At 63.9% G+C, this 24,728-nt stretch overlaps 1 protein-coding gene across 4 annotated transcripts; it reads right to left on the minus strand.

The window, feature by feature from the left end:
- FLNA (filamin A) lies at positions 1 to 24,728 on the minus strand. 4 transcript variants are annotated; one of them, XM_059156520.1, is made up of 49 exons: positions 24,588 to 24,725; positions 21,987 to 22,117; positions 21,289 to 21,776; positions 18,056 to 18,304; positions 17,877 to 17,974; positions 17,621 to 17,768; positions 17,002 to 17,120; positions 16,851 to 16,928; positions 16,597 to 16,759; positions 16,303 to 16,503; positions 15,682 to 15,819; positions 15,473 to 15,596; positions 15,245 to 15,381; positions 14,967 to 15,160; positions 14,751 to 14,864; positions 14,508 to 14,651; positions 13,725 to 13,848; positions 13,481 to 13,641; positions 13,303 to 13,393; positions 13,042 to 13,211; positions 12,663 to 12,780; positions 12,303 to 12,565; positions 11,492 to 12,089; positions 11,224 to 11,397; positions 10,972 to 11,134; positions 10,733 to 10,893; positions 10,473 to 10,643; positions 10,032 to 10,155; positions 9,786 to 9,942; positions 8,951 to 9,140; positions 8,772 to 8,795; positions 6,341 to 6,588; positions 6,148 to 6,243; positions 5,870 to 5,972; positions 5,643 to 5,783; positions 5,415 to 5,543; positions 5,046 to 5,219; positions 4,788 to 4,949; positions 4,491 to 4,694; positions 4,261 to 4,413; positions 4,010 to 4,132; positions 3,651 to 3,917; positions 3,376 to 3,513; positions 3,102 to 3,217; positions 2,439 to 2,571; positions 1,552 to 1,728; positions 1,154 to 1,372; positions 863 to 1,066; positions 1 to 516 (listed from the first exon to the last, which is right to left on the minus strand). In XM_059156520.1, the coding sequence occupies exons 3-49, from the start codon at positions 21,659 to 21,661 to the stop codon at positions 329 to 331; spliced, it is 7,944 nt and encodes a 2,647-aa protein (XP_059012503.1). In that variant the 5' UTR covers positions 21,662 to 21,776; positions 21,987 to 22,117; positions 24,588 to 24,725; the 3' UTR covers positions 1 to 328. The 4 variants fall into 4 exon arrangements, with proteins under 4 accessions (XP_059012503.1, XP_059012506.1, XP_059012504.1 ...); XM_059156523.1 differs by having other exon boundaries at positions 11,492 to 11,843; positions 24,588 to 24,724; XM_059156521.1 differs by lacking the exon at positions 21,987 to 22,117 and having other exon boundaries at positions 24,588 to 24,728.

Raw genomic sequence — 24,728 nt, forward strand, 5'->3', positions numbered from 1 at the left:
TGAGGAGAATGGAAGCAGAACTTTATTCTTCTTGGCTAGGGAGGAGAACTAGCGGGGGGTCATGCATAGTACCCCCATCCCTCACCCTCCCAGAACCAAAGAAGCTAGGCAGAGCCACCAAAGGGCTACCTCTGCTCGCCTCTCTCCTTTGCCCAAGTGGAGGCAAGTGAGTGCAATGCAGGGGTGGGGTGGCTGCAGTGATGGGGCGGCCAGGCCGGCTGGGGCTCTGGGGCCGAGGAGACTGGGGGCGGCGGGGGGGCTGCTCAGGTTGGGGGCATGGGTGCGGGACACGTCTCGTCCTGGGTCTGCCGGCCAGTACAGGCAGAGCTCAGGGGACCAGGACACGGTAGGGGCTGCCTGGGACGTGCTCGTCACCCCACTTGACCACCAGCGTGTACTCTCCCTTGTCCTTGAGCAGGTAAGACACGCTGTAGAGCCGGCTGCCCACGTGCTTCACCAGGATCTCCTCGCAGGGTGTCCGGGGGCCGTGCACCCCTACCAGCAGCATGTTGTTGCCTGGTGGGGAAGGGGCCTCTGTTCCCAGGCTCAAGTCTCCTCCCTTCAGTGGAGACCGCGCTGACCCCTCTTTCTGTCTTGGTGCCCTCCCGCTGCCACCCCCATCCGCTGAGAGGGGAGAGCCCTTCCTAGCGTTGCCGGCAGCCCCGCTCCCCTCCCAGCAGAGGCAACTCCCGCTTCTCCCAAGCCACTTTCCTGAGGGGTAGAGAAGATGGCAGAGAGGCCCAGATGGGAGGCACCCCTACCCCACCTAACCCCTTCTTCCCATGTTCCTGAACCCCAGTCATCCAGTCTTCTCTCTGGCCTGCTCCTCTGGATGGGCGGGGGCGGGGGCGGGGGCACCCACCTGCTTTGCTGCAGTCTACTGTGAAGCTGCTCTTTTGGCCCACGTAGGCCTTGCTCAGCCCCAGGCCCTTGGCCAGCACCTTGCTGGCATCCGTGGACCCTGCCCCCGGGGCCCCATGCTGGGGGGCACCGGCAGCCTTGGTCAGGGAGTCCACGAACACCGATGATGTCTCGTGCAGGCTGTGGTTGCTGACGAGCCGGGGACCTGCAGGGCATAGCCCGTTAGGGCACGGACAGGTGGCCAGAGGGCCAGGCTTTGGGATGGGCACCAGAAGTCTGGTGCAAGGCTCACCTGTGACTTTGGCCTTGAAGGGGCTGCCCCCAATGTGGTAGGGGCCACCGTACTTGATGGAGATGAGGTAGCTGCCAGGTGCCATGGGCGTATAGGTGACACGGTAGCCCTCAGGGCACTCCTGGCAATCCATCTTCACCTTGGAGGGCCCGTCGATGGTTACCGACAGGGCACCCGCTCCAGCATTGCTCGTGTTCACGATAAACTCAGCTGGGCTCCCTGGGGGCAGGGGAGGTCAGGAAGAGCTGGCCTGCACTGCTTCCCCAGTCCCCGACTCTCACGCCCATCCCTCCGGCATAGCTATGTCACCTCTGCACACCGCCTGCTGTCAATGAGAACCTGGTGGAGGGGCCCCGGTGGCGGGGTCCACACCCTGGAAGCCACATTCACTGACCTACCTGTGACACCACCTTCCAGGCCGGCTCCATAGGCGGACACCAGGCCCGGGTCCCCTCCATGCCCAGGTTCCCCAACGCGGATCTTGAAAGGGCTTCCAGGAATGTGGGTGCCGTTGAACTTGACGTCGATCAGGTAGACACCATTCTCCCGTGGGATAAAGCGCACGGCATACTTATCTGAGGAACAGAGGAGCACGCTGTGGGCCTGAGGTCCCTCCTCCAAAACCAAGCAAGTGGCCACCTGTGAGGAGGTCCCCTTGCCCCACCAGTCCAGCTGGACCACACTGAGCAACCACAGCCCGCATCCCAGAACTCCTGAAGCCGCAAGCAGCCCACCGCTGGTGCTCACTTGGACGGAAAGCTACAAGCCAAACACCTGGCTCTCTGCTTCCCTGAAAAGGTTACCATGAAGGCCATAGTCCTTACACGTGGACAGGGGCACATACGCGACAGGAACCTGAGGTCCCATGGCTGTGGAGGGGCAGGACCAGCTGTGAGGCTAGTGAAATGGGCTGAACCAGCTCTTCTCACCTCTAGGCTGCCTCAGACCTATATGGCAAGTGCCAGGCCCTGGCTAAGGAGTGGGTCAGCCCTGTGGCTAGACTTGAGGTCTCTCCCCGAGGAGACAGCATCACACCGCCCGCTGCAGGCTTTCTCCTTCCTAGCCGCTGTGGCCTCTGAGCCAGACACAAACCCCCGGCAAGGGCTTGGGTCACGAGTGGGGGAAGGGTCGCCTGGCTGAGGGAGCCTCGGGGTTCGGGCCCTGCTTCCAGATCTGTACCGTCCTTCTGTACTCTCAGTCTGCTTCCAGCCGGCTGGGCAGGCCCACTGCTCCCAGCAGGGCCAGGGAAGATGGGTGGGTGGCCCGGGCGGGGACAGGGCCTCACCTTGGTCGATCTCTGTGACATAGCACTCCTCCAGGGCTCCCGAGGGGCTGTGCACCTTAGCATCGATCGCCCCCTTGGCCCCGTTCAGGCTGACTGCAAAAGAGGCTGGCTGGTTGACCTTTAGCCCTGACTCCTGGAAGCACAGCAGATGTGGTTAGACAGGGTGGCTGGGCACGGGAGAGCAGGGCCCCAGCAGCAGGAAGGCCCCTGGGGTTACACTTACCCATCTGGCGTCCAATCTGGTTTAAAGAGGGAGAGCCACTGATTCTTGGGGGCCGGCAAGCTACACACACATGCACCCGCCCCCAGATCCACACTCTGCAGCCATACACCCAGACAGCAGCAATGGAGGGCAGCCCCTCCCCGTGGGCAGCCCTCAGCCCTGGCAGGCTATCCCTCTTTAAACCTCAGCCCTGGTGCTCAACGGGCACAGGCTTCTGTTCAAAGCCTTTAGACCTGAGACACGAGAAAAACTCCACACAGCGGGCAGGGGTGCTTCCTGCCAACCCCAAGCATGGGCTGCACCCGGCCAGAGCAGAGGCCCGGCGCCCCGAGCTGGGCTGGGCGGGTCACTTGACACAGGGCCAAGGCCGGCTCTGTGCGGCGGCTCTGGTCTGGCCGGGCCCAGGAGCCCCAGGCAGGCGGTTTCTCTCAGTGCCTCACCTGAAGACTAGAAACAGTAAGGCGACGGGCATCGCCAGACGGAGAAGCCACAGGTACTACGAAGGGGCTGTCAGGGATGTGCTCCTCGTTGAACTTGACCGAGACCTCGTAGTCACCTGGGCAGGGAGAGAGCACAGAGGGCATGCTGGAAGGCCCCTGTCTGTCCCACAGATGGACTGGGCGACCCTGGGACCTCAGGGTGGAGGGTGGGAGCAAGCCAGAGCAGCCCACACCCAGGGGCTACCGCCCCCAACCACAGCCAAGCTCTCAGTACCTGGCTCCTGGACCACGTAAGCCACACCACAGGAGCCGTCCTTGCGGTCCTCAAAGGAGATCTCGGCCTTGCTGGGGCCCTCAACAGCGATGGCCAGGCCCCCAGCACCAGCTTCCCTGGTCCAGATGCTAAATTCAGCTGTGGGAAAACAGGGTGTCCTCAGAGAGGTCCTCAGTCCCCTCTAAGCCCCACTGATGGCAACCTGGCTGCTACTTCCTCACGCCCCCTCCATCCCCCAGGCTGAAGAGCAAAAGGCCCTCAAGGCGCAGGGCTACCTGGCATGCCGGCTTCAGCCCTTTCCAGGCCAGGGCCTCCAGCACGAACTTTGTGGGCTCCCCCTTCCCCCAGTGGCCCCACGGTGAACTGGAAGGGGCTCCCGGGCACGTGCTGGCCCTTGTACTTGACGCTGACCGTGTGCACGCCCATCTCGGCGGGCACGAAGCGGATGCAGTAGGTATGGTTCTCCCCTTCCACAATCTCGGCCTCGTGGCTCTTGCCTGATGGACTGGTCACCTGTGCAGTCATGTCCTGGATGCTAATTTCTGCAGGGAGGGGGACAGCCTGGTGAGCAGGGGTCCTGGGCCCCACCCCCTCTGCTTGGGACCACCTGGGCCTGGCTCCCTACAGGTCCTACCAGGGATCTTCAGGCTGAGGTCGCAGTGACTGCCCACGTTGGCCACTGAAGGGGCTCGTCTCCGGCGTGTGATGCTCTCCTTCACCCGGCCCTCTCCCGTTACCTTTACGGAAAAGGGGCTGCCTGCAGGAAGAGAGCACAGCTCGCGTGTCACAGGTTACATCTCTGCGGGAAGGCTCTGGTGTGCGGCATGGGCCGGGGTGGGGCACGGAGGCTCAGTCACGGGGGCTGTGCGTGGGTGCTGCACTCACCAGGCACATGCTGGTCAGCGAACTTGATGTTGATGATGTAGTTGCCAGGCTCTGTGGGGCAGTATGTGACCCTGCATGTGCCGTCCTCTAGGTCCTCTGTGTTGATGTCCACCTTGCTAGGGCCCTCAATGGACAAGCTCAGCCCGCCGTAGCCTGTGGAAGGCATGCCGCTGAGCCGGGGGGGCCAAGCCCCGGGCTCCTGCCCCAGCTGGTGAGCCGCCACCACCTACCGGCATCACGAGTGTCGATGATGAACTCTGCAGGCTCAAAGGTGCGGCCTTCATGGAGGCCCTCGCCTGAGACCCGCACGCGGCTGGCATCCCCGATCTCTGACTGGCTGATCACCACGGGGATAGGGCTGCTCGCCACATGCTGGCCGTTTTTCTTCACGTGCACCAGGTGCTCCCCTGTCTCCTTGGGCACGAACGAGATCCCTGGGCGCAGGGCGGGGCTGTCAGCTGGGGAAGGGCACGCCCTCCCCTCACAGCCTCCCTCCACTCCAGAAGACCCGCCCCTCCACCTCTTACCAACGTGGCCGTTGCGCAGTCGCTTCAGCAGGCAGGGCTCCTCCCGGCCGGATGGGGGCACCACCGTGGCGGTCAGCAGGCTGAGGTCCGTCTCCGAGATGTTGATGGGGATGTCAGCAGCAGAGCCCACCTTCAGGTGGGACATGCGCATCGAGTCGTCACCTGACAGGGGACAGTCACTGTCATGCCCAGGTGCGAGGGAGACTGTGCCCACCTTGCCACCTGCCCACCTTTGTCCCTGCTCCCAGGGTCACCCACCTGTGACCCTGGCGGTGAAGGGGCTGCCTGGGATGTGCTGTTCATTGTACTTGACCAGGATGCTGTAATCGCCTGGCAGCACAGGCAGGTAGGAGACGCTGCAGGTCCCATCTTGGTTGTCTGTGCAGCTGATTTCTGCTTTGGATGGGCCCTCAATGGCCAGGGACAAGCCCCCTAGAGAGAGTCGTGGGTGAAGATGAGAACGGCGCGGACCGCTGGGAGAGAAGAGCCCCAGCAGGCCGGCAGGGGCCAGGCAGCAGGGTGGGGAGCCCCAACTCGCAGAGCATCCCCCTTGTGCCCAGCTCGCCACTAGATGAGGGTGGGGGTCCCTCCACACACAAGCAGGTTAAGAGCAGAGCTGCTGCTCACCCTCTCCCGCGTCCTTGGTGTTCACGGTGAAGACGGCAGGCTTGTTCACCACTCCGTGAGTGAGGCCAGGCCCGTAGGCCGTGACGTGGCCACAGTTGACGTAATCCACATAGAACTGCAGGGGGCTTCCTGAGGCAGGAAAAGGGGCCATGGGGAATGGGGTCTAGGCGTCACCTCTCCAGGCCCCCCGTCCCCTCGCGAGGCGGGGCCAGCGGGCCAGAGGCACACCTGGGATGTGCATGTCATCGTAGCGGATGTCCATCTCGTGCAAGCCAGCTTCGCTGGGCGCGTAGCGAACAGTCACGGTGCCATCCTTGTTGTCGGTGATGGCTGGCTGTGCCACCTTGCCTGAGGGCATCCTCACCTCCCCTGCGGGGTGGTGCGGCCAGGGTCAGGGCTCCTGCTGGCAAAGCCTGGCCCCTGTGACTCCCAAGCTCCCTCCTGCTCCCACTCACCTGTGATCTCGCCTTTCTTGATGGTGAAGGGGATGACAAGGTCGAAGGGCCTCAGGCTGGTGACGTCCAACCCATTGACACCCATCAGGGGTCTCTCCGGGGCCTACAGTGGAGACAGAGGGCCCAAGTGAGGGATCGCAGGAGGAGAGGAAGTCCCCAGGGATCTGGGGGTCCCTCCTTAGGCACAGCAGGATGGGGCCTCACAGGACACCCCGTTGGCCAGCCCCCAAGCGTCCCCTCAGGCCAGGAGAGCCTGAATGAGGCAGATGAGGCCGTACCCAGGTCTGCTGGCCTCCCTGGGCATACGTGTATGGTGGGGCCAGTTGCTGAGCCCGAAGTGGGGGTTGCACCGTGGGCTGGTCCCCGGCTAGAGCCTGTGGAGTAACATAAGAGGGAGAGAGTGGTGTCACAGAGGGCAAGGACAGGGCCAGCTCCATCGGAACAGACCCCTCAACCCTGGCCCCTCCTGACCGTCACTTGGAAAGGACTGTTGGGCACGTGCTCGCCACCAAAGCGCACGCAGATGACGTATTTGCCCGGCTGGGGAGCTGTGTAGAAGATGTCAAAGGTGCCGTCCTCGTTCTCGACCACGTCCACGTCCGCCTCCGAGCCGTCGGGTGTGCACACGGTGCAGGTCACCTTGCCTTTGCCTGCCGCCTTGGCGTCAACCGTGATCACCGTCTCCTCCCCAATCTGGATGGTGGGGCCAATGCCAGCACCTGGTGGGGCAGGGCGGGTCCCCAAAGGGGGGGCCAGCGTGTGAGCACGGCACCAGAGCTGTTCCCATCGGCCTGCCACCCGCCTGGGCCTCTCATTGCCACCAAGCGCAGCCGCCCCGGCCCCGCCCCCACCCCCCCAAAGCTGGGACGGTGAGTGGTTTCTCAGAAGGCAGGAAAAGGTTCCCCAGAGCCGCCTCAAGCCAGGGAGTCCTGTCTTGGGGATAGCCCTATGTGGGAAAGGCCCGATGGGTGGCACACAGGTGTCTGGGAGAAAGGAAGGGGCCCAGAGGCCCGAGAGGCCACCACTGCCGTCAGGACACGAGCGTTTGCCGCCACCTCCCCCACCAACTCAGCCTTGACCAGTGCCGTGGACCAACACCAGCGCCCTGGCTGGGTCCGCAGCCGCCTTCTTCCCTGCAGCCTGGCCCTGGGCCCCAGCGCGGTGTGCGGGTGCGGTGCGGCAGGGTCCTGCGGCAGCGTGGAGGTGGGGGCGTGACACTGGCCTCCCGCCCCCCAGGCCTGAAGGTGAAGTGGAGTTTCCTGACGACTGAGAACACGCGCTCGACCGCAGGCTGGAGGGGAGGGGCGGCCGGGCGCCGGGCAGGCGGGGAGCCGGGAGCAGGGAGCGGGGAGAAGCGGGGGTGAGCGCCCAAGCAGCACGGCACAGCAGGCAGCGGCAGCACCCAGGGGAGACGGGGACGGGAGGCCCAAGCCACAGCCACCACTGCTAGCAGCCTCAAGGGCCCCAGAGTGCCCGAGGAAAGGGGAGGGACAGTGACGTTATGGTCTGAGCTCTGCCGTGAAGGCTCAGGGGGCTGTGGCTGCAAGGCCTGGCGGTGAGGGCGCTTCCTATGGGGAAGCAGCGGAGAGCACCAGACCTGCTCGAGGGCCTTTGGAGGGGCACCCCTGTCCAAGGGCTCCTGCCGTGCTAGGCTCTCTCCAGCTCCAGACTGGGCCACCTGCTGCCCACCCTGTCACCCACCCCACTCTCAGCTGGCGATCTGGCCCGCCACCCAGCTCACGGCTTGGGCCTTGCCTTCCCGGTCCGTCCAGCTGCTCCCCCTGCCCGCGTGGTCCATCGGCAGGTCTCGGCCTCCCCGACCTCACACTACGCTAACCAAGTTGGCTGTCCGCTTAAGCCACATCACCACCAGCCTGGCCCAAGCCATCGCTATGACCAATCCGAAGGTGACTTCAGCTCCCCTGCCGGGCTCTCTGCCTCCATTCTGCACACACTGGCCACATAAACTGTGACCACTCTTCTGGCCGAGTCTTGGCCCTGCTCCCCTGCCCTAGGCACGCATGCCTGTCTTTGGAGATCCTGGAGCCTGTCCTTCCGAGCCACTGGACCCCTGTCCCGAGATCCTCATCACCCTCTAAATCTTGTCCTGGCCACCTCACCCAAGCTCCAGGGTAACTGTCACCCCTTACTGGTGTCCCTGGCATCCCTGGCTGGGGCTAGAGCTCCCCTCCCATGCCCAAGCAGGAGAGCCTTCATGCCTGGTTGGGCACTATGCGAATAACGTCACTGCTGAGGGTGCGGGGTAGAGGGCAGGAGGCAGGGAGGGCGGGCAGGCCGCCGAGTGCACTTTGGGGCTCTGAGGCTGGGCTGGGCCCTGCCATGCTACCCGCCCAAGCAGGCGACGCCGCTGCTACTGCACTACCAGCCCGCCCCGCCCACTCATGCAGTCTGTACCTCCCCCCACCGGGGACACGGAGGCCCCCGGGAGATGGGGCTGGAAGTCTGTGGATCTTGCCAGGGCTGGGGACTCCCACTGCTAAGGGGAGACCCCTTGTCCCCTCAGCCCACGCAGGAGCCCTTGCCACGGAAGGACGAAGTGAGAAGAAGGCAGGGCCTGCTGCCCGCCCCCGGGGCTTCCCCAGGGAGCCAAGATCCCCAGACCCCAGAGGCCCCCGGTGGGGTGCTTCTCAGGACGCACCTCACCCCAAAGCTCTCAGCTGCAACCCGACATCTCGGATGGGGAAACGGAGGCCCAGCGAGAGGGAGGGCCGGAGCACTCATGCTCCGCTCTGGAGGCCGCCCTGGGCACTAACCCTCCAGCCCCCCCCGTCCCTGCCGAGAGCTGCAGCTGGAACTGCCCCGGGAGCCAGCCCGGGAGAGGAAAAGGAAGCTGCCCTCTGGGCAGGAGGGGCATCGGGAATGGCCCCAGCAAGCAGCTTACCTAGCCCGTGACCTCCGATTGACACTGAGGTGAGAGGGCAGAGAGCAAGGAGAAAGGTCAGGTGAGTCACTCAAGGGGGCGGCCCCCACTCCCACACGCCGCCCCAAGCAGCGAGCCCTGGCACACAGGCACACCCAAGCCCCGTGCTGAGCGCCGCGGCCGCCAGCGGGCTGGCTCACCTGTCACAGTGCACTTGCTGGCGTCCCCGGTGGGCACGGCCCGGACACGGTATGGGGAGAAGGGGATCTCGTCACCGCCATACTTGATCAGGATGGTGTAGCGGCCCGTCACGTCGGGCACATAGGCCACGGTGTACGTGCCGTCATGGTTGTCTTGGATGTGCGTCTTCTTGGGCTTGCCCTCAGGGTCCTGCGTGGTGGAGTGCAGGGGGAGGGGTGGTCAGCTTGAGGGCAACCAGGCCCCGGGGCGCCTCAGATCCACTCGGAGGAGCAGAAACCAAGGGGCAGCCTCCGAGTCCTTTGACTGCCATGGCTCAACAGGGCTGCCCGCACCCGGAGTTGTCCGTCCTTTACTCAGCCACGGCCGGGATCCAGAAGGCAAGTCCCAAATCCCAGATGCACCCCTGCGAGACAGGTGGGAGCCGGGGAGCCTGGGGCCCACCCTGCTGTATGGCCATGACCGCCTCTTGGCTCCCGCCCTCTGACCCAGGGGCCTGCTCAAGCACTAGCAGGAGCTCCCCTGGAAGATCTCGAGGTTCTAGCCTTATACCTGACCCGTGAGAAGAACACTACTGGTGGGCCAGATGAGGCACCCAAGGCTTGGGTCACGTGCACGGAGTGGCCTGTGCCCACCACCACCACCCTAGAGGCAGGGGATCTGGCCTCACTGGCCCAGCTCCCAAGGGAGACCACAGCCCCGGACTGGTCCCCTCATCCCGGTCGCGTGCCCTGTGCTGTGCACTGCACTGGCCTAGGTCCCTCCCGTCCCCTGCCTTCTCTGTGGCCAAAGCTGCAAGCTGGCCGAGCCAGGTGGCCGCCCAGGCAGCCAGCTCACCGTGATCTGGACGGCTAGCAGGCCCTCTCCCGCGTCCTTCGCATCAATGGTGAACTCCACAGGCAGGCTGGCGGGCACACCAGTAGTATTGAGCCCAGGGCCACTGGCCTTCACCTTGCTGGCATCATGCGTAGGCAGCACTTTGACCTTGAAGGGGCTGTTGGGCCAGGGTGTTACGTGAATGGTCAGGATAAATCGGTGCTCGGCCCGGGCCCCTTCCCACAGGCAGCAAGCCCCGCCTCTCACCTGCGGGGAACCTCTTCCTCCCCGTACAGCACCGAGATGCTGTAGGGCCCCTCCCGGCTGGGCACGTAGTTTACGGTCTGGGTGCCATCAGCATTGTCCACGACGTCCACAGGCTCCACCAGGCCTGGTCCCAGTCCCAGAGAGAGACTCAGCCAGTTTCCTGGGACCCCTGGCCCCACCACACTGGACCACCGAAGCTTTGGCTGGACGGGCCCTCTGCTCCCACCCCAGGCCTCGACCTTGCTTTGCCCTCACCTGCCCTTCCCAGGGAATGGTCCTGAGCTGCTGTGACACTAGATACTAGTCTGGGGGCCACCTTGGAACCTTGCCCCCCCTCCCTCCTGCCACATCTGCTCAGTGGCCGAGTCCTGTTTCCTGGTGGTCCTCTGTCCCTGGGCACTGGCTCCATGGCCACCCACTCCCGGTCACTCAAATGCTCACCTTTGGGCCCCTGCACCTTGACTTGCAGCGGGGCCACACCAGCCTTGCTTGTGTCTACCTGGAAGGACTGAGGGAGGTTGGCGCGGACCATGCCAGGGCTCAGGCCAGGCCCAGAGCACTTGACCTTGGATGCATCTGTCACGTCATGCACAGGGACCTTGAAAGGACTGCCTGTGGAGCGGAGAAGGGTGACCGCTGTGTGCGAGAGCCAGGGGCCGGCACACGGTCCCAAGCCAGCCCTAGCTACCCCGCCTCCTCACCTGGTACTTGGTGGCCCCCGTAGGTGACGTTAAGGCTGTAGGTGCCCGCCTCGTATGGGACGTATTCGACCGAACAGCTGCCGTCCTTGTTATCCATGCAGGACATCTTGGCCTCCGAGGGGCCCTCCACAGCCAGGCCCAGGCCCCCAGTGCCGGCTCCCCTAGTCCAGATGGACAGCCCGTTATCTCCTGCGACTGCAAGGCCCATCACAGCCCCTGCCTCCCAGGCACCCGCTCACCTCGTCTCTACGGTAAACTTGTTGGGCTTGTTGGTGGTCCCGCTCTGGATCCCTGGCCCGTGGACACGCACTCGGGAAGGGTCACAGCCCTCAGTCACAGGCACCTGGAATGGGCTGCTTGGCACGGGGCTGCCGTCATAGGTCACGTCCACAGAGTGGAGTCCTAGAGGAGGGCGGGCCAGGTCAGGGGCAGCCGAGGCTGCCCCGTCTCTCAAGCCCCGTGCCCTGGGAGCCCAGAGCCCCAGTGCCTACCATCCTCATATGGCGTGTACTCCACTAGGTATGTGCCATCACCGCGGTCCCGCACGTAGGTCTCAGTCAGGCTGCCCGAGGGGTTGGCCACGCGAGCCTTAACGTGTGGCCCTCCGGTCTGGGTCAGAGCCCGGGCGTCCACGCTGAACTCCGTAGTGGCCTCTCGGAAGACACCTGCAGGGGCAGGCACGGCGGGGAGGCATGGGGCTCCAGCGGCCCTAGCGGCACTGGGGTCCCTCTGCCCCCATGCCCCATGGTGAGGCTTCACCTTGGCCCTCGACCCCAGGCCCATAGCACTGGATGCCTGCGGTATCCACGGCGGGCTCCACCTGCAGCTTGCTGGGGAAGTTGGGCACAGGCTGGCCACCGTACTTGATGGTGACGGTGTAGGCCCCAGGGCAGAGTGGAATGTAGGTGATGGTGTGTGTGCCATCGCCGTGGTCCTGGATGTGCACCTCAGCTGGCAGCCCCGCCTCTGAGCGGATCTCGATGGTCAGCTCCGCACTGCCTGCACTCGAGCAGTCTACGTGGAACTGGCCCGCCTCCCCAGCCGTGGCTCGCTCCAGTCCGGGGCCCGAGCACTTGACTTTGGATGCATCGAAGCAGGGAACCACGTGGGCCTTGAACGGAGAGCCGGGGATGTGGGTATCGGCGAAGAGGATGTTGATGTTGTAGTCCCCGGGTTCGGTGGGCATGTAGGACACGGAGCACGTGCCATCTCCATTGTCTAGGCACTCGAGCTGGGCCTCACAGGGGCCCTCCACAGTCAGGCCCAGGCCACCCACGCCGGCACCCTTGGTGTCGATGGTGAAGCGGGCAGGGGAACCTGCACTGCCCCCCTGCAGCCCGGGCCCAAACGCCTTCACCTACGGCAAGAGGGGCGGGTCAGGAGCCCAACCTGCGTCCCCTCCCTGACCCCCGGCCCAACCGCCCATCTCCCTTCTCGTGTTCTGGCTACCCTCTCCCATCAGCTAGGAGACCGGCTGGGCCCATGCAGGGCCATGGGTCATGAGGACAGAAATGAGAAACAGGGAGGGTGAGCTTGGAAAAGAGGAGGTGGCCCCCCACTACCCAGTTACCTTGCTAGGTTTGGTGGGGGGCAGGGCTTCCAGAGGAAAGGGGCTGCCGGGCACAGGCACACCGTCGTAAGTCACCTCGACCTCATAGGGCCCCTCCTCTCGGGGCACAAAGCGCACCACACTGTTGTCAGCACCCAGGCCCGGCTCCACCTTGCAGGGCACTGCTGTGCCCGAGGGGCCCGTGATCTTGGACGCCACTTTGCCTTGGCCACCAGCACCCTTCGATTTGACTGTGAACTCCTGGTCCTTGCCGACGTCCACTTCTGTTGAGATGACAGAACGAGGGAGAGAACTATGACATCCAGCCAAGGCAGCCCCTGGGGCAGCCTCAGTGACTGTGACGGAGTCCTGGCTACTTACTCTCTCCCAGGCCAGACACCTTGATCTTGCTGAGGTCTAGGCTTGGAGACACCCCCACTGAAAAGGGGCTCTTGGGAATGGGATCCCCTCCGTAAGTGACATTGATGCCCACTGGACCCTGGAAAGGGCACAGAAAGGCACAGCCATGAGTTAAGACCTTGGTCTCCCTGGCCCATATCTTCCCCACTTAGGCACAGAGGATGAAGGGTGAGAGAAACACGGGCTTCGCTCCCCTGCCCCCAGCCTTCCATTCCATGCTGGCTCTGTCCCAGATGGGAATCAAGAGTAGGTGGGAAGCCCTCCAGAGCAGCCCACCCAGCCCAGCACTCGAGGAAGCCCACGCTCTTGGTAGCCGTAGCTGAGGAGTGCGTGGAAGTACCTGCTGCACGGGAGTGTACTTGACCGTATAGGTGTTGTCATGGTGGTCGATGATGTCCACATCACGCACTGCGTCCCCCTTGGCCAGCCCTGAGAACTGGACGTCCAGCTTGCCTTTGCCAGCAGCTTTGGCATTGACCGTGAAGTGGGTGGGTTTGCCAAGCTCAACACCTGAGGCAACACGGTGGCCATGTAAGGGGACCTCACCCCTTGCCTCCTCGTGGCCCCCCGACTACCCCAACCGGGTGCTGCCCATACTCACCAGTGCGACTGAGGCCAGGGCCCTCGGCCTTCACCTTGCTGGCATCATGGGAGGGCTCCACTTTGACTCGGATGGGACTGGTGGGTGTGGCCTGCAGGGGGGTGGGAGGAGTGTGGGTCAGGGCACAGCCATGCCCCGAGGTGCAGCACTGTTAGGGGCTGGGAGCCGCAGCACCCACCTGGTCAGCAAAGAGGACCATGATGGTGTAGCTCCCGGCTCCGCGGGGCGTGTACTTCACTGTGAAGGTGTCATTGTCATTACGGATAATGTCAAAGTCAATGTCGGCCTCAGTGGGGCCCACCACACCAGGGGCACACTTGATGCCGATGCTCACATCACCTGTGGTGGGGGGTGGGAGCAGAGGCTGGCATCACACTCGGACTGCTCACCTGCTTGCCCTCCCACTCCGGGCAGGGCCTTACCCTGGCCAGCCTCGGTGCAATCCACGGTGAAGTAAGTTGGCTCATGAGCCTTGAGCCCAGTCTTGGCCACTCCCGGGCCATATACCTTGACCTTGTTTGGGTGGCTCCCGGCTCCCACATTTACCTACAGGGCACAGTGGCAAGTGCGAGGGCATGAGGAGCCTGGAGAAGAGGCTTTTCTCCTCACGGCCAACAAGCACACAAAACGGTAAGCAGTTTGGTGGTTCCTCAAGTGATTACACAGAACGTGACCGTCGGGCACAGCTGCTCTACACCGACGTACAGACGTGTTGGGACAGGGGCGCTCGCACACCCCCACAAACGCGTGTCCTCGAACGTTCACAGGGCGTCATTCACAGCAAAACACCCACGCAGTCCACCCACACTGTAGTATTATCATTCTAGCCACAAGCGGCAGGAAGTTCTGCCTCGAGCTGCAGCCTGGGTGACCCACGATGACAGTGACCAGCTACAAAAGGCCACCTATGGATGCATGCGTCCACAGCAACCGCCCCGGACAGGCAAACCCGCACAGCCAGCGCGCAGATCAGTGCTTGCTTCGGGCTTGGGGATGGCGCGTTGGAGGGCAGAGGACTTTCTTGCTCAGATGATGCAAATGTCCTAACTTTCCGCTGCGATCATCGCTGTCTACCTCCCAATGTTCTCAAAAGCACCAAGCCGTACATTTGACATGGGGGAGCTGTATGGTGTGAATTCTGGCCATCAGAGCTGGGCCAGGCACAAAGCCGGCAGCCAAGGGAGACGGGCTATAGGGATGCTCACCCGGAAGGGGCTGTTGGGGATGCTGACGCCGCCCCAGGACACCATGGCCGTGTGCTTCACGGGCTTCCTGGGCACGTAAGAGCAGCTGTAAGTGCCATTGCCGTTGTCCTTGACTGTTGCCTCCACGGGGCATCCCTCATTGTCCTGGAAAGCAGGTAGGAATGGGCAGCCCGCCGGTTGGCACCCAGGCCTGGGCACCCGCCCACCCCACCTCACCACTCCCAACACAGATGGGCACCCCACCTGGACTTGGACCCGGAGCGCGCCCTTCCCACCATGCTTAGCGTCCACCGTGAACTCGGCCAGCTTGTTGACAGCCACACCCGTCTTCTCCAGTCCAGGCCCACGTGCCTTTACCTGATGAGAGACACCGCCCGATCTCAGGGGACCAAGTGCAGGCCCCCAAAGACCCAGAGCAGCAGGAACACACCGTTGGGGATACCAGCCCATGCCTTTTACCCTGTCTGGGTGGAAGTCCTGGGGTGCCTCACGGATGTCAGCCATGAAGGGGCTGAGGCGGATGTCTTCACTATTGCATAGGACGTGCACAGCGTACTCGCCAGCCTCCTGGGGCCAGTAGCGCACATCACAGGAACCGTCACCCTTGTCGTCACATTCAATCTTGGCCTGTGATGGGCCCTCCACCGAGAAGCCTGACAACAGCCACCAGTCCCATCAGCGCCCCAGAGCCTCAGTGCTGTGGCCTCGTTACCCTCTGTCCCCAGCCTCCAACTCACCCAAGGTGCCGACGTCGTCCCCAATGGCCTCCACCACGAAGTCTGCTGACTTGCCAACGACGCCACCTTCTAGCCCGGGGCCCCAGGCTCGCACCTTCTGATTGCCACACTCCGTGCCCACCTTCACCTCAAAGGGACTGTGAAAAGAGCCACACACAGGAGTGCTAAGGGCCCAGCAGGGGGAGAAGACTGCTGCCTGGGCTCTGAGGGCTCTGCCCAGGGCCTCACCTGCGCCCGATGTTCTGGCCACCCCACGTGATGGTGACAGTGTACGTGCCGGGGACCATAGGGTAATACTCGAAGCCATAGACACCGTCCCCCAGGTCCTTCTGCTTCACACGCTCCTCGCCCTCTGCCCAAGACAAGGGAGGGCCTCAGACTTGCCCAGCAGCCGTCCCAGGGCCACTGCCACCTGTCCCAGCTGCAGCCCAACTTACTGGGACCCTTCACAGTGACCTTCAGCTCCCCACTGCCAGCACCCTTCGTGTACACCTTGAAGTCCGCCGTCTCTTTCACCCGCACCCCCTTGGGCTGGAGACCACGGCCAACAGCACGGCAGGCACCTGGGTTACAGGCTGTGGGGACAGGGCCAGCTAAGTCATCGGGAGCTGGCCCTGGGGGACCCCACCCTTTCCTCCCACAGGGCTGGGCCATCAGAATCAGGGCATCCCTCCGAACGTGGTCCCCCCAGGACAGTGAAGAACTGTGACCCCAGTATCTGTAGGCCACTCCACGCCAGCTGTGGGCCCCCCGCCCAGCCCGTCCCCTCCCAGAGGAAGACAGATCCAAGTACCGTGGCCCCTGGGGGCAGAGCAGAGAGCAGCAGAGTTCTAAACAGCTGGAGCGGGCTCTTCCGAAGGTGAGAGCGTGGAGCAGAGAGACGGAGGAGGGCGAGAGAAGAGGAGGAAGGGCCCGAGCAGGGGACGAGAGAGAGCCCAGACAGTGGAAGCACAGAGGCCCAGGCCAGGGGCGGGAGCGCGGCGCCCCCTAGCTGCCCCCCTCCCGAGGGAGGCCCAGTCTACAGCGCCCCCGCCTGGGGGCAGCTGGGACCGGCCTACCTTGGCCGACAGTGACAGTGTAGGGGCTGCGAGGGATGGGCACGCCAGCGAAGGTGACGTGCACCGTGTGGACCCCCTCCATGGTGGGCTGGTAGCTGCAGCGGTACATGCTGTCACCCCGGGCCTCCAGCTGAGGCTCCACAGCGCCTTTCTGTCCCGTAGGGTCCTGGATCACGACCTCCACCTCCCCCGTGCCGGCTCCTGCCACAAGGGACCGCAGCTCAGCTCCCTACCTGGTCCTGGCCCCTCCGCGCTCTCCTCCCGGACGGGCCAGCCCAGCAACGGCCTCCTCACCTGCCGTGAAGATCTCAAAGTAAGTGGTCTTGTTGGCGATGTTGCCACTGGGCTCCAGGCCAGGGCCCTGGGCGGTCACTTTGCTCGCATCACCCTGGGACTTGTCCACGTACACCTCGAAGGGACTCTTGGCGATATGCTGGCCAGCAAAGAGCACGGTGACCTGTCCCCAGGAGGAGCAGACGGTGAGGGCAGGGTCAGGGCTTTCGAACCACCGCCTCCCCTGGCAGCCTCCCCCTGGGCTGAGGGCTTACCTTGTGAGTCCCAGTCACCTCGGGGACGTACCACACAGAGAAGGTACGGTTCTTGTCATTATTGGCCGTCACCTTTGCCTGTGGCAGGAAGGAGCACATGAGTCCCTGCCCCGAGCAGAGGCCCCACCCCATGCTGCCACCCTAACCCTACCTCTTCCTGGTGGCCTGCTGGGTCTTCCACGTACACCAGCACCTCCCCCTGGCCGGCGCTTCTGGTCTCCACGGTGAACTCTGCGCGCTTCTTCACCATGTTGCCCGTGGGCTCGATGCCTGCCAGGCAGGCGCTGGCAGCTCGGAGTCGGCTCGCAGGGCCGTCTCCTCGCCCCAGCGCACCGCACCCCCTCAGGCCAGCGCTCCTCCCTGCCGTCACCCCATCGGGAGTGCTCTGAACTGGGTGATCTGATTCTGAGTGAACCCTGGCCCAGCACGCACAGCCTAGTCTTATGCCCAGCTGCATTCTTGCTGTGGGACAGGCCTAGGTCTGTTTTTTGGAACTCTTGCTTGGGTCTGCCACGGCCCTAGCTCCCATTCCACACCCTGGCTGGGTTTTGTTGATAGTCCCGTGGCTGGGTCGTCCCTCCCTGACTTCACTCCACCTTGCGCTCGGCACTTCTAGCCCAGTGGCCAGTTTTGGCCAGTCCAGACCCATTGGCTGGACGCTGACGGGGCATTTGATAACCTGGCCCCCGCGTGACCGAAGAGCTCCCAAGACCTCCAAGTCCCGCAGGGGTGAGGTCAGCTCCCAGGGCATCCCCAGCCCGATGGCTCACCTGGCCCGTAGGCTCGGGCTTTCTTGGGGTTCAGTTTGGGCCGCAGGGGGGCTCCTGGCTTCAGCTTGGCCTTGGGGAACTGGGACAGGTAGGTCATGACAGAGTGCTCGTCCACATTGGGATCCACGATTTCCTCGGGTGTGATCACCTATCAAAGACGGCAGACAAGAGCCACATGACCTCCAAGCCATGCAACACCAGTCTCCACGGGCACCACAGGGCCCCAGAGGGCTCCAGGCAGCCTGGCAGGGGCTACCTGAGGGATGCCCAGCCAGTCATCAGCCTGCTGCATAGCCTCCCTTGCGTTGTTCACAGGCTTGCTGGCGTCCCACGAGTCCCAGTCAGGACACAGGCCTGCGGCACAAGGAAGGCTGTGAGATGGGGGGGAGGCACCCACGGGCCCCCCTAGCAGGCGGTCTCCCCCTCCCCCCTCACCTGGGGCACAGCTATCCACAAGGGCGCCCAGGGCCCTGCCGCTCTGCCAGTCCCGGCTGAAGTTGGTGATGGGCAGCTGTGGCAGCTTATTCTGAATCCAGCCCAGGAGCCGCTGCTTCGGCGTCTGCTTCTTGGCTTCCTCGTCCTCCTCTTCATCCCACATGGGCATGGAGATGGAGTAGTGCAGGATCAGGGTCCAGATGAGGCCCAAGATCAGCTTCAGGTTCCCGTCCACGATAGCCTTGCTGTCTGTGAGGAGAACGAATGGCAGCGCTGAGCGGGCAGGGAGCCGGCCGCGGGCATCCCCACTCGCCCAAACGCACAGGCTGTTGGGCCACTCGCAGGCGGCACAGAGCGTGGCAGCAGGAGGTCCCCAGGGAGGAGGGAGAGGCTCCCCGAGGGGGTGGCCTGGGAGTCCTGCCCAATCTGCTCAGGGTCTCTGGGGGGAGCAAGGGAGATGAAGGAGACTTCTGGGGAGGGGGGGAGACCCCCCCCACTGACATGTGGTGACAGCGGTGTTGCTGGAGGCCCTTGGGACAGGGGGGCCTGGAGGAAGGACCAACAACAGACCCAGGCTGCAGACAGGGCCCGGGGAGGCCTCTGGAGGATCCCCCTTCCCCTAAGGTGCTTCGCAGCGGCCCATCTCCAGAGAAGCAGGCAGGAGCAGCAGCGTGAACCTGGAACCTTGCAAGTGCAGAGAGGAGACCCCCGACCTGACCCCGGTGGGGCGGGGGGGGGGGGGGGGGGCACGGGGCCGTGGAAGAGGAAGGCTGCCCTCGGGGCAGTTGGGAAAGAAAACTGTTGCCTCAGGCTTTGGTGGGTGGGTAGAGGGCCACAGCAGGCAGGGGAAGTAGAGGCGTTGGGCAAGGACCCTTCGAGTGGAGGATGTGAGCCCCACCCCCACTTCCTCAGTTCGCCTCCACCTCCCATAGACCCTAACCCAGAGTAAGCCTGGGGAGGGCAGGGCTGAGGACAAAGGAACCCACGGCTGGGCCCCATGACACCCAGGGTTATGGTCAGGGCACATTCCAGGGACCCCCTGGCCCAGCCCCAGGAGGAGAAAGGCAGAACTGATGAGCCTGGGTGGGGTACTCAGGGCCCCAGCTTGGGTGGCAGCTGGGGTGGCAGAAGCCATGGGTGGGGTCCGAGTCCTGCTGCCTCAGCAGAGCTCGCCCGCCACGGCCTGCCCTCCTCACCACCTAGCGGGGCACTGGGCCCCAGGCGGGTGGCGGCCAAGCTCACCACAGGGGAAGTGGTTAGGGCGGGCACCTAGCCCCCTGTCACCATGGCAACCTCTCTAGGCTCTGGGCCCCACCCAAGGCACTTCTGGGTCTCAGCTTCCTAAGGGTGGGGCCCTGAAAGGGGGAGGGCTTTCCGAGGGACACGAGTCCTGCACCCCCAAAAACATCAAGAGAAAACACTTGTCTGATGAGTCAGCTTGAGGGTGGAAGGAAGGGGACGGACACCACCGAAAGCGTCAGTGGTGGGCAGCCTCCGAACCCGGCAGGCAGGACCTCGAGCACCGGCTGCGCTGCTCACAGCAGCCTCCCTGCTCCCAGACTGAGGTCGGTCCCGGGTTTGCCACTACTGCCTCTACTGCCTCAAGTATGGCCCCAAAGAGTAGGCGGGGCTGGTGGAGAAGGGGCTTCAGGCTAGGGGTGACTGGAAGTTTCAGAGAAGACCAAGAGCACAGGACCAGCCAGAGCTTCCTAGTAGCGCCCCCCATCCCGTCCAGACTCCTGAGGGAACGTGGGACACAGAAGGCCAGGCGCATCAGCTTTAGTGGGTTGGGCTGGGCCCTCCCCCTGGTCCATAGGAGGCCAACCTAAACCCTCCTCATCCCCCTCACCAAAGAGGGAGGGCAGACAACCGGGGCCCACGGTTGGGAGACAGCATGGCCCCGCCCCATCCCACCCCGTTTCCCCAGCCCCGGGGCTAGCCTGCCCCCTCCCTCCCCTAATCACTGCTGCTTTCCAACATTTTTTTGCCTTATATGGCAAAGCTCTGGGAACTAGGCCTGCTCCAGCCAGCTCACTAGAGGAGAAGAAGGGAGGAGGGAGGAGGAGACCCCCCCCCCCCAGACAGCTGGGGTGTGGCCTGCCTCCCCACATCCGGTTGCCCCCCCCACCCAAGACTCAGAGATGACTCAGCTTGGCTAGACTGAGGCTGGGACTGAGGGGTGGGCCTCAGCCCCGACTGGCATTCCAGAGAAAGAGGTGGGGCCCTGGAGACCTGCCCGCTGAGTGGCTGGGGGCACCTGAATCCTGTGTCCCTCAGACTCTCTGGCTCAACAAGGCTCAAGACCTTAAGGACAACTGGAAGAACGGTAAAGAAAAGAAAGCTCTCCTCCTTCCGCCCTGGAGTCACCAGTTCTGGTGCAAGTCCCTGAATGGCCCCCACCCTGAGAAGACCCCAGGATGTCGCAGAAGGTCCAGTCAATGCAGCCTCACCAGCCCAGTGACACGACCCTGGGTTGGCCACGAGCCCAATGCATGCTGGAGTACCTCCCAAGAAGCTCGTGTGCTCTAGATGCGGAAAAGCAAGTCCTAAGTGGAAGCAAGAGTTTGGCCCAAGCTCAATGGTGACTTGGTGTTTGAGTGGACTACAAACCAGTTCCCTTCAGCGCCCTTTTGCTAGCTCTGGTCCTCTCTGGCCCCAAGTTTCCCGAGGGGAGATCTAAACTGGGGGGTTGGAGCCATCTGCAATGTTAGGACTCATCTCCCAGAGCCAAAAAAAGCCAAGCGCCCTAGACAATGGGACTCACAAGCTCCAACACCCTGTGTGAGAACCACAGGAGCGCCTGAAGGTTAGAGGGCCCTTCCCAGACTGCTGAAGAGAGTGGGGGCTGGAGAGCTCGGGACTCCCCCTCCTCAGGGATGGGGCACCGGGCGCAGGGCCAAAGCCCTACGGCCAGTGCCCGCCTTCCGCAGGCCCTCTCCCACCGCGGGTGCAGTGGCGGGGGCGCGGCCTGCGGAGGATGTGAGCTCAGCCTGGGCGCGGGCCAGCCAGGGTACGGCGGGCGGGGGCGCGTAGCGGTCTGCACGCCCGACCAGCCTGCCAGCGCGCCTTTGTTCTCGAGGCCTGTGTGTTGGAGCCCGGGGGCCCCGGGGGGCAGCGCCGGGGCTAGGGGGGGCTAGCTAGGAGGGGTTGGCCCAGGAGAGAAAGGAGGACGCGTGGAGCCCCCGCCCTCAACCTCGACCTTCCCGTGCCACGGGAGCGACCCGTGCCCTCACCGATAGACACAAGCTTGATGCTCTCGCGGTCCAGGAATTCGAGCGCCACGGACACGTTCTCGAGCTGCATCTGGCGGAAGGTGGGCCTCTGGTTGTGCTTGCGGTGCATCTTCTTCTGGCTGAGCACCTCCAGCAGCGCGATGAGCCGCAGCCCATCGCTCAGGTCTGTCTGCAGATTGGCGATGCGCTTGCTCACGCACTTCAGGTGCTCGTTGCACCAGCGCGTGAACGTATTCTGTTGGATCTTCTTCCACGGTGCGTCCTCTGCCAGGTCCTTCTCGGTGGCTGGCATCTCGGCGTCTCGCGTGTCAGCACCGCTGCCCGGAGCCGCGCCTGCCGCGCTCTGGCCCGCCCGGGAGTGGGAGCTACTCATTTTGAGGCGCGAGGAGCTGAGGGGCGGTGCTGAAGCCTAGGCGAGGGGACGGCCCCTTAATTAAAGTTGCAGGCACCTCCGCACGCAGAGGGTGAGGCAGACAGCGGAGATTGTGCTGCGGAGAGAACGAGCCCTTTAAATGCGGGCGGGGGGGCGGGTTCAGGGGGTGGAGCCACAGTGGGCGGGGTTGTGGGGTGGGGCTTCGGGCCGCACCCGCCCCGCCCCGCCCGTCGGAATGCCTCCTCCGGCCCCCAGTCCTGGCAGTTCGGACCCAACTCCGACACTCCGGGCTGGGTGGTTGGACCCTGAATGGGTTAAGGCGCACCCTAGTCCCCGTGGCCTTGCACCGCCACTGCAGGAAACGCTGCAGCAAGAAAAGGCTTAGCCGCGTCTGGCGTTGGACCACTTGGCCTCCGGCACGCACGCCATACAAGGGACTTTCCTCCTCCTAGGCCCCTGTGGAGGAGTGCGGGGTGTTGTTCCTGGTCACGTGGGCTCCGCCCAGTGCCCGCAGCCCCCGCCTCCTCCCCGCCCCGGACTCACGCGCCTGGGCTTCCCCCGGCCGCACCCTGGGCGGCCGACCCGGACACAGCCCGAAAGGGCCCGGTCCCAAGAGCGGGCTCGTGGAGAGGCGTGGGTCCCAGGCCAGGCGCCGCTGCGAGCGCTTTGCGCGCGTGCCCCACGCCGGGGAAGCGGCCGCCTCAGACCCTGGTGCCAGGCCTGCCTTCCCGCTCGACGCGGCCCTGGCCTGCGCACCTGCGCCTGGCCGGTCCCCACCACCTCCCTCCCTCCTCTCTCCGTCCCGTCCCGGAGGAAATGGGGCACTGGGCCAGAAGGCCGCCGGCTCTCCAGGAGCAAGCGGCCTTGCAAGGGACTGCGCGTGCCAGTAGGCACTGGCCCAGGGCCGAGGGAGGCGTGCAGATGGCGAGTGTACGCCTCACCCACCGTGCCATCCACCTGGGACGCTGGGGGTTTCCTCTCCGGTTGGAATGGGAGTGGGCCCCCAATGGCCCCAGGAGGAAGCCTGGCAGGGGGCGGGGGACAGGAGGAGCCTTCCAGACCCAGAGGGCCGGCCCAGGAGGTCCAGTAAGGCTCAGCAGGCCCTGAGTACTTGGGTTTCGGTGGGCTTCAGGACCCGTGGCACTGCAGAGGGGGCCCCCCAAGGACAGGGGTCCGGGTACCGGTGTGGGTGAGCCATGGGAAGCTGTAAGGGCAACGGCAAAGCTATTCACTCAAAATCAGCTCTGGTAAATAACTCTGGAGACGGTGAGGAGGGTGCTGTGGAGAGACAGACCAGCAAAGGCACGGAGAGGCAAGAGGCCTGTTGGGGACGCTCACTGCCACCCTCTTCAGTCAAGAGAAGTCAGCCTACCAGGGGTTCATCCCAAGTGGACTCATTCCTCCCAGTCCTATGTACCCGCCCCCCAGCAGGATGTTCCCTTCTTCATGCCTTTCGAGGAAGGCATGACTCTCCTCCTTCTACTTGCTCGTTAGATCGAATGTCAGATTAGTAGTAAGTCATCGGATAGAGAGCAGTGGGAGAGGAGGCACTGGTCAGCCAACGCGTCATGCCCAAATATGGCTCACTCTGCAGTGGGCCTGGGTGTCCGCATCACCCTGCCCTCCAGCTTACTGTCACCCCATTGCTTTTTCCACACTTGAAAAGTTCCCAAGGACAGAATTACGGTAAGAACTGATTTTCTTTTCACTAAGTGCCATCGACTGGGTCATCTGTGTTCACTCCATAATCTTCAAAGACCAGGGAAACTGAGTCAGAGTAACCGATCAGTAGTCAGCCCCAGCAGAAAAGGGGACAGAAGCTGGTTATCCTGGCTTCCAGTGCTAGGCTTTCCCTATTTGGGGGAGACAAGGTAAGTGGGTGTAGAGGATTTTTGTCCCCAGGAAACATAGTATCACCACCAGATGGCGCCCCATCCCAAAGCCCCCAGATCGGGCAGTCCTTGGAAACCAAAATCCAGCTCTTTCATATTTTCCCTTATTTGGAGTAGATTCTTTTCTTGGATGTTAGACACACCCCGCCCCCCAGCCCACCCCGGGGCCCTCAGACCCCAGGCCAGGCCCTCCTACAGGGGCGCTTCGGCTGGTGAAGAAAGCTGCAGAATGGCACGGTGGGTGAGAAGAGACCTGGTCTGGAAGGGCAAGACCAGGAGCAGCAGGCGGGGACAGTCATTTCCTGAGCTCCCACCTTGACCATGTGGCTTGGAGCACATGCAGATGGACCTGCCAGTGGACTTCACCTACTTTTCCGGGACCCAGCTGGCAAGGGAATCTGGGGATGTTGCTGCTCACATCCTGGCTGGTGGTGAACATCCAGCTGGGAGCCAACCTGGGACAGGGCCCAGCCAGGGAATCTGGCCCATAGGAGGAGCCCCTGCCTTCGGTGCCTGGCCACACCCCTGTCCCAGCCCCCACGGAGCGCGGCAGCGCCTGAACCAGCTCCCCTGTGCCCAAGGCAGCTGGTGCCAGCGAGGAAGCCACTGTTGCCTTCCCAGGGGCCATACTGGCTGTGGATTGTCCTCCCTCCAGGTGGCCACTCACTCTCAGCCCACACAATGACCTGCTGTCGGGGGCCCTTCTTCCCCAGACAATACTGCAGTGGCTAGCTCACTAAGTGGCACCCACTTAGCCTATGTCCTGCCAAACACTCAAGACACCGTCTCTCTGAGGGATCCCTATGGCCGAGGGTTCCCACAACCCTGGGCATAGATACACCTTCCCGGGTGTTCCCTAGTTTTAGGGGAGGCAGCCCCTGGGTACCGCATCCCAAGCTCAGGAATCCCAGCGGCGCCTGGCCTGGGCGCGGTTACGCGCCGGCGCCTGCGTTCTTGGCGCCTCTCCGCCCTCCTTCGTCACCCCGGTTCCCGGTCCGCAAGCTGCCCGTGACCGTCTCGCGCGGAGGCCTCACCTGCTGTCCCTGCGGGCGGCCCACGACTGCGGGGGTGGCGCCGGATTCGCCTCGGCGCCCGCGCCCGGCGCCTCGGGGTTCCGCTGGCGTCCGCTGAGCGCCGCGCGCCTCCACGCGAATGGGCCGCCGCTGCCCGCCTTC

The sequence above is a fragment of the Mustela lutreola genome, chromosome X, assembly GCF_030435805.1.
Source record: "Mustela lutreola isolate mMusLut2 chromosome X, mMusLut2.pri, whole genome shotgun sequence".
In the NCBI taxonomy this organism is placed as follows: Eukaryota; Metazoa; Chordata; class Mammalia; order Carnivora; family Mustelidae; genus Mustela; species Mustela lutreola.